The sequence below is a fragment of the Anas acuta genome, chromosome 22 (genome assembly GCF_963932015.1).
Source record: "Anas acuta chromosome 22, bAnaAcu1.1, whole genome shotgun sequence".
NCBI classification, from domain to species: domain Eukaryota; kingdom Metazoa; phylum Chordata; class Aves; order Anseriformes; family Anatidae; genus Anas; species Anas acuta.
The window spans coordinates 6,542,864-6,556,526 of NC_089000.1; the positions used below are offsets into that span (position 1 = coordinate 6,542,864).

The 13,663-nt window shown below is 45.9% G+C and overlaps 1 protein-coding gene across 10 annotated transcripts in view; it reads right to left on the bottom strand.

The window, feature by feature from the left end:
* The window catches only part of CAMTA1 (calmodulin binding transcription activator 1), a 323,903-nt gene that overhangs the window by 307,117 nt on the left and 3,123 nt on the right, over window positions 1-13,663 (bottom strand). For 6 of the 10 annotated variants that reach the window (XM_068658408.1, XM_068658402.1, XM_068658398.1 and 3 more), the window contains exon 2: window positions 13,056-13,149. In XM_068658408.1, the coding sequence (XP_068514509.1) occupies window positions 13,056-13,122 (67 nt within the window). In that variant the 5' untranslated portion in view covers window positions 13,123-13,149. Of the gene's footprint in view, window positions 1-381; window positions 566-13,055; window positions 13,150-13,340; window positions 13,387-13,663 lie in introns of those variants that run through there. The other 4 variants (XM_068658401.1, XM_068658400.1, XM_068658407.1 and 1 more) reach the window with 2 other exon arrangements.

Here is a 13,663-nt window from a genome sequence, read left to right on the forward strand (position 1 = left end):
GCGGCCAGGCCCGGCCCGGCGCGGCGTGACCCCGAGCGGCGGCGGCGGCCCGGAGCGCCGCGCCCCTCGCCGCCCTCCCCGTGCCGCGGCAGCCTCCATGTTGGCGGCGGCGGGCACGTGCCGGCGGGCGGCGGGAGGCGTGCCCGGCCCGGCCCGGCGGGGCTCGGCTCGGCCCGGTCGCCACGCGGCCTGCCCGGCCCGGCCCGGCCCGGCCCCGCCGCCGCCGCCCGGCCCCGCGGGGGCGCCCGCCGCCGGCCCAGCCGTGTCCGTGTGGCGGGGGGGGGGGGCGGCGCGGGAGGCCCGGCGGCGGGGCGGGCCGGGCCGGGCCGGGCCGCGCGGCGGGCGGTAGGGAGGGGGGGGGCGGCCCGGCGGCGCTCTCACCTTCCGGCTTGTTCTCGGCAGCCATTTCCCCTCCGCGCGCCACATCCTCCTCCGCCTCCTCGCCGCCGGGACCCAGGCGCGCGCCGCCTCCTCCCGCCGCTGCCGCCGCCGCCGCCGCCGCCGCCGGGCCGGGCCCCCCGCGCGCACGGCGCCCAGCCCGCGCCGCCCATTGGGGGAGCCGGCGCGCTGACAGCCGAGCCAGCCAATGGCGGCGGGCGGGGGGCGGGCGGGAGGAGGGGCCGGGAGAGAGTGACGGCGCGGGCCGCCAATGAGAGCGCGGCAGCGCCTCAGTGACACGCGCCGCAGCCACTCGCCGGCCGCGCCGGCGGAACGAGGGGGGCGGGGCACGGCGCGTGACTGACGGCTACAGCGGCCAATCCGCGAGCGGCCTCGCGCGAGCGACGGGCGCCGCGACCAATCGCGGCGCGCGCCGAGCGGGGCCCGGCGGCTGACGCGCGGCCCCGCCGGCGCCGGCGGCCAACGAGGAGCGGCCGCCGGGAGAGTGGCGTGGCGCGGGGCCAATGGGGCGCGAGCCGGGCGGCGGAGGGTCCCGCGGCTCCGGCGCCGCCCATTGGCTGCGGGCGGCCCCGGGGGCACCGCCCCCCGCGCCCCGCAACCCTAAACAAAGGCGCGGATTGGCGCGGCGGGAGGCGGCTCCGCCAATCCCCGCCCGGCCACGCCCCGCCCCGCCCGCGGGAGGCGCCCCCGAGCCCGGCCGGGGGCCGCGGCCCCGCCCCGGGACGGCACCGGGCGGGGGGGGGGGGGGGGGGGGGGGCAGGACCGGGCCGGGACGGGCCGGGGCCGCCCCGCTCAGCCCCCTCGGAGCTGAACGGTACCGACAGAAGCAGCGCCTGTCCGCGGTCGCAGTCCGGGCAGCGGCAGCCCCGGTTTGGCCGGGAGCCTCCCGGCAGGACCCCCCCGTCCCGGCTGCAGGCGGCTGTGCAGGGCTCGGGAAGCAGAGAGCAGAGATCAGAGCCTCGGTGACCCTGCACGAGAAGCACAAGGCCCGTGCAGGAAAGCAGCAGTGTAAAAAAAAGCTAAAAAAAAAAAAAATAAAGCTAAAAAAAAAAAAAAGCTAAAAAAAAAAAAAAAAGCTAAAAAAAAAAAAAAGTGTAAAAAAGAAGCATCAGTGGCCCAACACTTTTTTTTTTTTTTTTTTGTGCTGAGGGATTCCCACAGTTCTCCAGAGGGATCTGCTGAGGGTACCCGGGCACAGAACACGCAGCCCCGCTGCCAGGGGAGCCTCACTTCGGGATCACAACGGTCAAGGGATCCGCGCTCAGCCTGCTGAGAATGGGATGTCACCGAGCTGCTGCTGCAAGGAGTCTCCCAAGAAACAAAGTAAATTGTTCTGTCCTTTTAAAAATGGAAAGTGCTCCGGAAGAGTGAGATGTTATTTGCCTGGCTGAGTTTTCTCTCCATCTCCGTCAAAGCTTGAAGAGCACTGGCACTTCTGCCTTCTGAAGCAGAGCTCGGTGTAACTGGACCACATCTAATGCCTGCACAATGCAAATGAAGATTGAAACGGTTGTTTCCTTTGATGTGACTAAACGCTCAAAAGGGATATTTTCCCTTAGATTCTCATGAGAGTGGAACTTGTTTAAGAAGACCTGTTGGTTTTCTGTTTTCGTCAAGGACTGAAGCCGTTCCTGAGCTAAGGCAGAAGATGTGTGGTAGGATGGGTCTCCTCTAAGACAGAAGAAAGGAAAATTCCTTTTTCATATTTTCAGCAACTGTTAATCTCATGGAGCGTGAAAGGCACATTGATACAGAGGCTGTGGAATGGCAGGCTGGCTCCTGACAGCCCGGTATACTTTGTACCAGAAATGCACACAAATATTAATGCACTGATAGGATCAGCTAAAGTAATTGTTTTGATGTTCGAGATACCCTGCAGGATACAGTTGCCAGGTTGGCAAAGAGCTATCATTGTCTTGAGTTCTAGGCAACATCTCTCTCCTTGGATATTCTTCTGAGGTGTTCCACACGCTCGGCAGAGATGGGAGGCAGTTACACAGTTGGTGCTCCTCACAGTGTGCATTATGGCAAAAAAAGGAATATTGGATTAAAGGAGATACCCCTCTGCGGTTCAGAGAGCTTCCTGATGCAAGTATCAGATGTTTAGGTGACATCTTATGCAGACTGAGGGCTACCCCACTTGAACTCACCCCCAGCTGTAAGACAATCTCACAAGATACAGCTGTGCCCTGGTAGATTCCATCAGGTGTCCCTGTGTGTAACACACAGAGCACGCTGCTGCTTTGACCTATAAACAAGATTGAGGTTTTTAAACTGGCCACATGCTATCAAGGAGATACCTCTACTTCAAACAAAAACATCTGATAAACAAAACCAGAGATAGCATTCTACCTAAATGGAATACCAATTTGAAAGGACTGCCCAGAAGACCTTGCTGTGGTACAGTGATGAATCCTGCTCCACTGGTGCAGCGATCTGCTTCCCGAGGAGGAAAGCTGCTCATGCAGCCCGGTTATATCTGGAGACCTAAGCGAGAGCGTAAGGAGCAGTTTCAGCACACGTTTATTTCTGGCAGGTCCCAGCATGCGATGCCGAGTAATTCCTGGCCTACTCCAGCACCTGCACGGTGCTCCACACGGAGCAGCAGGTGCCAATGTCTACCCCCTGTGGGGAAACCTGACTTGCCGTCCTTTCCAGCGAGATGGGTGACTCCGTGAGTCAAGCAGCACAGCCCGCAGCACTTCCAGCCTGCTAATCCTGCCCAGCTTATCTCCAGGTATGTCCAGTCTCCTGCCCGAGATTAACATCAGACTGGTACTAGGAAGGGGCATGAGCTTCCCATTGGATATTCAGGCAAGATGATGTAATGAAAAGGAGTTGAGAGAAAAGTCATGCTAATACATGTCTTAATTAAAAAGATTCTCACTTTGGTACCAAACACAACAACGAAGGGCAGTGACTCAGGCACTGCCTTGCAGATGCCAGTGCTTGTGGCTGAAGCGCAAGCAGGAGCCCAGGACGCCCCCAGCTAACAACTGTTGCCACAAATAGTCTTTCGCTTATTGTCAGGGAGGCCAGCACCAACATTTATTTCGGTCAGAGCCCTCGCTGCATTGTTCGCTTACATACTCTTGAGAACAAATAACCATAAGGCACTCCACATGGGGTTAGACCTTGAGATCACCCAGAAACATAATTAAATGCAAAATCAGCTACATGTGTGCACAAGTGTCCACCTCTTCCCTCTCTCCAAAGCTAAAGTAGTTCCTTATGTGCTTCTATGGCTCATTAGAGTAATGAGGTCCATGTGGTCTGATTGACAAGGTTGTTTAGGACACCAGCTGCCTTCTCTCAGCCATTACAAAGCTGGGAAAGGAAGAACTTCCACTTAACTAATTTATAACAGCTCCACTTCTAGAAACTAATGCAACCTACCCTAGAGCCAGGGTAGAGTGCAACTGCTCCCAAAGACACTTTACAAAGCACCTGTCTGGACTTCTAGATCCTTCCTGGTCCGTAAAGACAATAAGAATTCTTATGGGTAAAAATGATCAGTCATTTTTAAGGAGTTCTTGAAGTAGTGGTTGAACTCTGCTATATATGGTTAACCGTTTTTCTTTCTCAGTATAAGCTTTTACACCAGAAGGAGAAAAACTAATAACCTGAATCTTAGATACCTGAAGTTAAGTAATTTTAACATTAGCTTATAGCTTATTACAATGTGTTCCACGTAGTATTACTGATGCAGTTTGAATATCGATTTGCAAATATACCAGCAAGTCACAAATATTTTCATTTAATTCCTTGCGCAATCGAGTAAGAAAGAAGCCATCTCTAGGTATGGCTGGTATCTTTCAAGCTCCCCACTGCTTTGAAAAAAAATAAAATCAACAATCTTAACACTACAAGGCGCTGACCCACAAAAGGTTCTGTGCATGTATGGGACAGGATAAACTGACTCGAGTCTTACTTGTCCATGGGCACAAACACACAGTTACCTCCGGCAGACAGACAGCAAGAATGTAGATGTACTGCAGTCCCATTTCTGCAGTCCCAATCAAGAATAATTTTTAATGGTACACTGACAAAAGCTGCTGCTATTCTGATTTTGTTTATTCTGTTTAAAAGGGAGGTGAAAATACAAAGAAGTTCCTTAAAAAAAAAAAAATCTTCATTGTCATTTCGTAGCAGATGTGGGTATGGCTTGGTTAATTGAGTTAATGTGATGATTTGGAATGCATAGTTATATGCAGAAGTAAAACTGTAAAGAATATATTCAAATACCCTGTTATGGATATTCAGCAAATTATATGTCCACAGTTGCTATGGCAAGCATCAAAAGGAAACAATTCAGACAGTTATAATAACTATAATGACAATGTTGGAACCCCATTTCTTCTGAATTGTTTGCACAAAGTTGCTCCATGATTTAGAAGCAAGGAACGCTAAGTGTCCTTAAAAAAAATCTTAAAAGTGTGAATAGAGATGTTTTAAAAACCTCACGACGACAGAAATTAAATGTTTTTGCTTTTTCCTCTCTCTACCTAGCAAAAGCTGTTTTTTCCTAGGGAAAAAAATTAACCAAGTCAACACGTTAGCATAAATCCAATGCTACTACACTGTATTTGAAGCACAACTGCCAGTTGGCTAATGGAAATTTATACCAGACTAAATCGAAGCACAATGCCAGAGCCTAAGCCACTTTAATGGACCTTGGAGGAAAGATGCTTTTGCTGGGCAAAGCCTCATTAAGTTTTTGTAGGTATTTCAGCCAGCAGTCCTAACACTAAACACCGTATTCACCTCTCTAACCAAAAACGACAGCAAAAATGCTTCTTTTCCTCTAAACTGGCACCGAGTCCAGGGGAAAATTAAGTGTCCTACAGGAGAATTTGCAAGGCCAGAGCCCCGTTTTTTCTGGAATGACTTCAAACAGCTTCAGAAGTGACTTACATGGGTGCCACCCTTGAGCATTTTGCTGCTGCCAGCAATGCCAGGGAAGAATGTCTGCCGTGCCATGTGCTGAGGCACGCTGCTGCTGCAAGCCCAGTTGAGTCTCCCTCTGTCCTTGGAGCTTCATTTCTCCACTAGAATGGGGCAGATGCTGTCGTCACTTTGCTGCGCTACAGACGCCTTAAGCACCCTGGTAGCGCTAAGAAAGTAACTGTTTTGCTGTAATATACACTCATAAACCCGTTAGAGGAGAAAAAACTAAAATATGAGGTAAATTAAGGCTTCCAACTAAGGGGATTTACCAGCAAGTCACCATAAAATTCAGATAATTTATTTTTTCAATTCTGCTGCAACTTTCTCCAGTTCTTCTGGACTAGCTATTAGAAATTGTGTCTCAAAGATTAAAGAAAATGTCTATTGACCATTATATCAAATCCAAATTTTAGCCAGAAAAAAAGAGAAGAATAATTAGGCTGTGATTTACTCTGGTAGTCGACTTACATTAACAATTTTTCCCCGTTTATGCAATTCTGGCAAAATCAAATAATATATACAATGCTCATAAATGCTGGGCTAGATTTAATAAAGACAATTTCCTACAGTATATTCAGAACATTTCTCTTTGCTTTCTGTTATAATAAGACAATCAAGTTATTTAGTTTAAGGGAGAAATATGATTGTCATCCACGGTGGCTTCGGTTATAATTTTAGGGCAGCCTTCACTAAGGTGCATGGAAGCATTGTTTATTTATTTTCAAGCTGTCAGCTTCCTGAAACAAGCTGCATGCACTGGCTGCTACTGCTTGGGAACATTTTTCCTGTCACATCTAAAACCCTCTTCCCCTGCAAAACAGCATGGGAGCAGCTTCTTATTGCCTAAGAAGCAAGACTAAAGAGTAAATCCTACAATCAGTATAGCAACGCCATCCTGCATATTGCTGGGACACAACTGGCTCTGTTTTGGGCAGTGAATAAACAGACTCTGGCTTGGGACAGGCCAGGAAATGCTGCTAGACAAATGTGGCAGCATCAGCTCGTTGAATCCCAGCCAAAAGAATGAACAAAAATCCACATAGTAACCAATATTACTAGAGGAAAAGGCCAGGACATTTTCCACAATTCATATTTTATCTTCAATACGTACAAGATGCTGTAATCTTCAAGTTAGTTCGCTATCAGATCCTACTAACAGCTGAAGCAAATATAATGAGAAAGAATGTTTAAGTCTAAGATCCCTAAAGGTACGTTCCTAAATTTCTGTTCCTACTTTTAAACAAATACCTTTTCCAGGATACTGAACTCCTCAGAAATTGGACTGCTGCCTGTATTAACTGAATAAAAATGGATTTAGGACCCAAACTTTAGTCACCAAGGTATGAAAACGTCAGCCTCAGGCACTGAAAACAGACAAATGAGTAATGGAAGATGACAAACAAAAGAACTGAAGAAAGAGAAAATTGATGATGGTAGCAGAGAGGCAGAAGGTGTTCAAAGCCACGTGGATTCAGGAACTGAAAGCCGGAGGGAAAGTCAAATTTAAGTGAGTCAGTCAGCTCCCAGGGAACTTCTGATGACAGCGCTGCCCAGGCACTGCCCTTTGCCCAAAAAACTGTCCTGGAGTTACCAAACACGTCTCCGTTCACACACAATGCCCTTAATAATATGCTTTAACATCTGGTTAGGCCTGAAGTGGTTGGGCAGTCGGACCCAATGATCCCTGTAGATCCCTTCCAACTGAACGAATCCATTCTAACATGGACACATCAACAGACAACAACTCAAGGTTTTCAGTTTAAAAGCATTATTGCTGAAATCATCCCAAATATTCAAGAGACAACCAAGACTGGGATTCTGCCCTGCTATAAATTCACAATGAGAAGGAACTTCCAATTATAATAAATGTTTATTTATGAATAGATCATTATTTATGAATAGCTAAACCAAATGGAAGCATAATTCCAGTATCACAAACTAGAATCAATTATGATCTGCTTACAGTGGTACTATGGCAGTGCAGCTCTTCAAATTATCTCTTTGGTGCCTGTCCAGTACCTCATTACACAAAATCTTTCTTCTCTGTCATTAAGAATGTGACATAGCTCCTCTAAAGAAAAATGATTTAGTATTTTCTCATTAGTTTTACCTAAAGAGCAGAGTTCTCATTCTAGATTTGAATAAATCTTGTCGTTATTAACACAGTTCTTTCCAATATACCCATGAGAGTTACAAAGAATAAGAAATATTTACAAGCAGTACTCAAAAGATGTAGAAATAACTAGTCCTTCCTTAGATGGTTTCATTTGTGAGTTCTTGATTTTGCTCTGAACTACCTGCCTTGGTCGCAGAGTGAAAATTAAGATGCAAAGGACTAAAGAATGCAGAAGAACCCTATTATTCAACGACAATACAATCTGCTGCCGATTTTCAGTTGCTAAGACAGGTATGTCAATTACCTACAGAATCCAGAGCATTAAATATGAAGTATTTCAGCCTTGGACAGCACGAAGGTAAAACAAGGAACATGAACCTGTCAGAACTGCAAAACTGTAGGCAAGGACAGGATATCCCTACACAGATTACTGTTTTTATTGAACTAGAAATTGAAATAAGATCCTTATGAAGTGTCACTTTCAGTGTTAAGTGATACGCGTTATTTTTTGGCAGCATCAGTCTGCATTTATCTGAAGGGCTGTTTGTTGGGAAATTAATGCACAGAATCTTCCAAAAATAACAGTTAGCATCACCTCATCTGGATGTTTACATGAAGTACGTGAACTTTTCTTTATCCCGGCTTACTTCCATGAAAAGCCTGACACACACGTTTTACACATTGCTCCAATTAACCACAACACTTCCACCCTCATTGTGCTGAAAAGACCAACACTGAGCAACACCACGGCACTACCCAAGGGTTAGATACATACTGCCAACTCACCTAGAGTAACCACAACATAAAGCTTAAAACAACTTCCACTGATTCCTTAGAAGGGGAGACAGGTTCAAAATTAGCAAGAGCTCCTAAACAAAAGGATTGTGCATAAAATTACTTTTAAAACTGGTAACAGAACTATTAATATTAGAATTAGCTTTTACACTTGGAATGACATCTTTCAACTTCCATCTTTAATTAAAAGGTACAACCTGTGACCGAGTGTTGCACAATTTAAACATTAAAAATAAAGAACTTTAGAATAATATTAAAACTAGAAGTTAATCTTTCTGTATGCTAGCTAACTGATGAAAATCAGCTGAAAGTACAAAAAGTAAACAGATCTTAGTCATGGTGATTAGTACAGTACTAATGAAATTGGGTAGTCACCTGGATCACAATCCTGAAGGGCACATTTCTGAAATGGACCTGCAAGTCTCCTTATGAATTTAAGTATAACCCAAGGACTGCAGTTACTTCTGCTGCATTCAGTGTTAAACCCTTACGGTTAAGGTCAAAATCTGGGGGATGAAATTATGCTCTTAACCTCAAGTATCCACCACAATCCAAACAAGGGTGTTTCACATAAACAATACAGAGGCATAACTGTCAGCATGCAATGGTTATTTGGAAACCATCTAAGCACACTGCATCAGGTGGAAGGCCTGCTGAAAGCACCAAGTACAAGACTATGAAGCCACTTTACCACCACAGGCTTCAAGATGGCCATATAGGTATTTCCACTAAAAGCACGTTTTCTATGGGCAATGGTGATTAGGAAATGCTGAGAACACAGTTCCTCCTTCACCAACAACAGCTGGTGTGTTGGCATTTCGAGAAATATGTCCAAGATCATCAGTGGGACTTCTTAACATTTTCCTACTTGTGCACTAATTCTACGAAAGCCCTTATTTACTGAATTATTATAAACTCATTAGCCACACCAATGCTGTAAAGCAAGTAGTGCATGAGGGGTAGGTATCCACCACCTACCACAGGAAAAGCTGCATTATCTGTCTGTAAAAATACCTCATTTATTTCCTGCCAGTCAGTTACCAGCTGTTATTCTACAGGTAGCACGTTCAGTTAGGATGAGCATGGATGGCGGCAGACAAATAACGCTGCAGGTTATTCATATACTCAGAGTGATTTCACAGAATGAGTATTTCAACTTAAAATGTTTTCAGCAGTGATACCGATAGCTTACTTGCACAAAGGGTGCTTGTATGCTTCATAGCAAGTTTGTCAGAAGTGTAAGATTGACTAATAGGGATTAATTCCTCAGATGAACCATAGACAAACAGATCTATAGTTTAAGAGGAAAATCCCATGCAAAAGCAAAGAACCCACAGAACAGCAAAAATCCACGGAGCCTGACTTTTTAGTAACAGCTCTAGTAACAGCCACTGCTATAAAAATCCTTACTGGAATGCACAGATGGGGCCATGGAATATTCTATTCCAAACTGAGTATTTTAAAGATGGAGGAATTCTACCTGCTCCTCCTCCAACCATCTCATCTTTGACATCGATGGCAAGGTCTTCAAATACAACGACTAAGAGACTTTATCCGACAAACCACTTACAGAAGAGGAACAATACTGAACTCCAAGATCAAAGTATGAGTGACTCACGGTCCTTTCTTGTGTGCTTGCAAGACACAGGCTAAACATGAACATAGTGTTAGGCACTTGGAAAAGCTCCACCTGCATTTGAGTAAGAGAAATTTGCATCAAGTGGTAAGGCAAGGCCACACAACCCTGAACTGCTGGATGCAATTCTCTCTCAGATAAGTGCCCTCCTTTACTAGCTTGAGAGCTTTGTCTATCAGACCATGTCACCTGAATGACTAACAGCACGCTAACTCCCACTGCTGTGATCTCTCATCAACTCCAGCAAGCTAAGCGTTAGCAGGAGAGTAAGCAAAATAGAATACATATTTCCCAGTGCTCTCCTGCAATTGAAAACCTGAATGCTGACAAGACTGAGGGGAAAAAAACACACGGGCTAGTCTAGGAGGCAACTGTCTATCCTCAGGGTCATATAAAATACCATGTGCTGGAAAAAAGAAGCAGCAGCAAGGAATTGGCAACATCAGAAGCATAACGCCCGCAGAAGTGATTATTCTGATGCCAAATCTGCTCCTATCTGAGCTTTCCAGCCACTGCTGAGTTGACAGCACGTGCAGCAAGGCCAGAGCTGGCAGAGATGATGCTGAACACAGCTAGAGGCCACTAGACACCTTAAAGCAACAGTGCCAAGCATCTTCCTTGGGCTGAAGTTCAATGGCATGAATAGTAAATTACCTGTACAGAGCACTCTTTGTCAGAGCCACAGCAAACAGTGAGGAGCAACGCCCCGTGCCCTGTTTCCCCCATTGCCACAGGCTGCTCCCATACAGGACTCGTGGGGCACTGTGGTCTGCAACCGAGCCGTGCTGGATGGTCTCCAGGGGCCAGAACAGTGAGCAGGAGGAAAAGGGAACAGCCAGAAATCACGGCCCTGGGGAAGCAGCACAACCCTACGGACACGGCTCCTTGCCAACACCGAGCACGCTCCAGGTTTAGCTCGTGGCAAAGAGTTTCAGATCTCAGAGAGCGAACCAGATTCACATCCCAGTTTATACACACAGCCTAATAACACACCGACAGCCTTAACACACACATGCAGAAGGAACAAAGCTATCAGATCTGCCAAAATATGGAGTGACAACAGCAACTTGCGAGTTCACATTGTAAGTATGCCTGAAGTTATTAAAAATTAGATCGTAATTAACCATATGATAGCTTATGCATGTTATGACCATTTAAAAAATATCATGTACTTCATATATTCTTTATACAGCATTTCAAACATGGGTTACATTTCCCAAACTGCATAGGACAAAATAGCACATTTTCACTAAAGGAACCAAACCAGTATCGCTCCTCCCCTGTGACACCACGTTGCCTAAACATACCAAGGACTTTAGTACTTCCTGCAGCATCCAGAGCATCTCCTTATCGGGACAAAAATGGGAAAGTATTTTAACTAAACAGAGGGAAAAATAAACCACAATGCTGAGCCCAAATAACATTCTCATTGACACAATAGAAGACTTCTCAGAGAATTGCTCTCTGCTAGAGGTAAGTTGGTGACTGACTTTGGAGAGGGAAGAGCTGGTAAGGAATACAGGCTCTCCGCTTCCAGCTACAATCACAGCTCAAAATCCAGAGCACTATGAGTAGAAAATGGTATCTAAGTAATTCCTGTGTTTTTTTTATCTTCAAAGAATAAAAGGCAGGCTCTCTATCAAGCTCTACATGTTCTGAAAACAACTTCTTGCAGATGAAAGCAATGCCCTAACACAGAGCTCTGTCCCCATGCCAGGTTCTCAACACACTTGGCTGAAATGATCCAAAAGTACTGAAAGCACTGGTCTAAGCTATGCTGCTGCAGGAAACTCACTCTAATGGGAAACAACAAGGTGTCAGAGGACAACAAAAAAACATCTCCCTTGCCAGACACCCGGTGTGCATATGGAATTATTGGATTTTTCAAAAGATTTCCTAGCAATATGAAGCTTGAAGAAATAATATCTGACACTGTCAAAACTGCACTAAGGATCTTCAAGAAAGGCTGTGTGACGTTCAAAAGCCTTAATCCTGCACTGCACAATGCTGTGTGACAGGCCATGTCTTGATTGGAAACAGCTTAAGCACATAAAAATTACAACTGGCACCAACACAAACTATAGCAAATTCCTCCTTGATTTTTATTTTGAAGAAATTTCCAGCAGAATAGGTCTGTTATTTATATATCAAGCATTCACACGTCATTCTGCTGCTTGTACTGTGAAGATCTTCTGCTTGCCACAGAAATGCCCTTCTGTCCCATGTACTTGCTGCCAGAAAGAGCTGAGAGGCAGGGGACAACAAACATAATTGCTACAAACCTGGAACGTTTTCAAGGAAAATGTTTGCATTTGACTTTTTGAGGGATTCAAGTCAGTCTTCCACAAACAGGAATGAAAATATCTCAGGAAGAGCTACGCTACTGATGGTTTTCTTGCTTCCTGACAGCTGTTTCAGCCATTTCTGCTGCCATTGGATGAATGCAACCAAGGCCTTTCTACTGCATGTACAGGTGTGATTACAGCTGCTTCTTACTTTCCCAAGTTCCTAAGTTCCTACCACGCCTCAGTCCCAGAAAGAGTTCCTCAGAATGAAAGAACCAATAAGTGATTCCCTCGGGCATCTCAACAGCATTAACACAAAATGCAGTAAAACACATTATAGAAACAAAGTTATTTAGCCCTCATGGAGGCAACTTGTTTGCAATGCATTTCAAACATTTCAACTGTACGGATCTGCCCAGGCTTAAGTCATACGATGGTACAGCCAATCCCTGCACTCAACTGCCCCATTAGGAGAACAGCACTAACAGATGCAAATTAACTGGTTGGGTTGATCTCCTTGCTTTGTTCTTATCACAAAATATTGCAGCAGACAACCTAGGACGATTGCTAGACTGATTTCATAGTGTCAGCTGCGGGTCGGGGTGAGACAGGTCCTGGATCTGCAAGCACGTGCATGCAGGGACACGTATGCAAGTGTGACAGGGGCTTGTCGGTACAGAACAATGCAGCTTTGGGGAAGGCCCTGAGCATATAAGAAGTAGGTCAGGAGCGAGAGGTGTCACTAAGATTTTATGCAAAACTGAGGAAAAGGAGGGAATTCAGAAAATTCAGTTACAATTTGAAGGGATGTGTCATTGCCTCGTGGGGGAAGGTAACACATGGCTCCAAAATGCACTCAATTAGCTGTTCCTTTTACCTTTTTGTTCTACCCAGCATTTCTTCAAGAGCACTGTCATCTCTGGCTTTGGCATCCTACTCATCATCTATGAATTCATGTTGCCGTTTCCTTCCTGAAAGGAAAAAGTCCCATCGTCAGTCATTTGCTACACAGAGGAAAGGACAAATCTGACAGTGTTTTTGCCACTGTTTGAGTTTAAAGATCATTGCTCCTTGAGCAGATAGCAGTGCAAGTTACATTCTCAGCTACGGTGCCATTCATCCAAAATTCTTTGATCAGGCTGTGTCGACTCCAGAAACTTACCCCAAATTTACCTGTAAGCAGCTGAAAAGCAGCATCTCAGACCCGCCTGGAAGGAAGGAACAGGGCAATGACTCACCCAGAGTAAAAAAACCTCCCAGAAACAAGAGAAACTGGTGCCAAGCGAGCGTCTTTATTTTACTATATTCTGAAAGTGGTAACTTGTATGAAACAGAAGCAATACAACACTGAGAAAACACACTTATTGTTAGGAAAGTCTCCATTTCAAATCACACGAGCCAAATTAAAAATAAAACTAAACACAAGTGTACAAAGAGGAGACAAAAAAATCAATTTTCTCAAAGAGATAACATGAGGGACTCCCT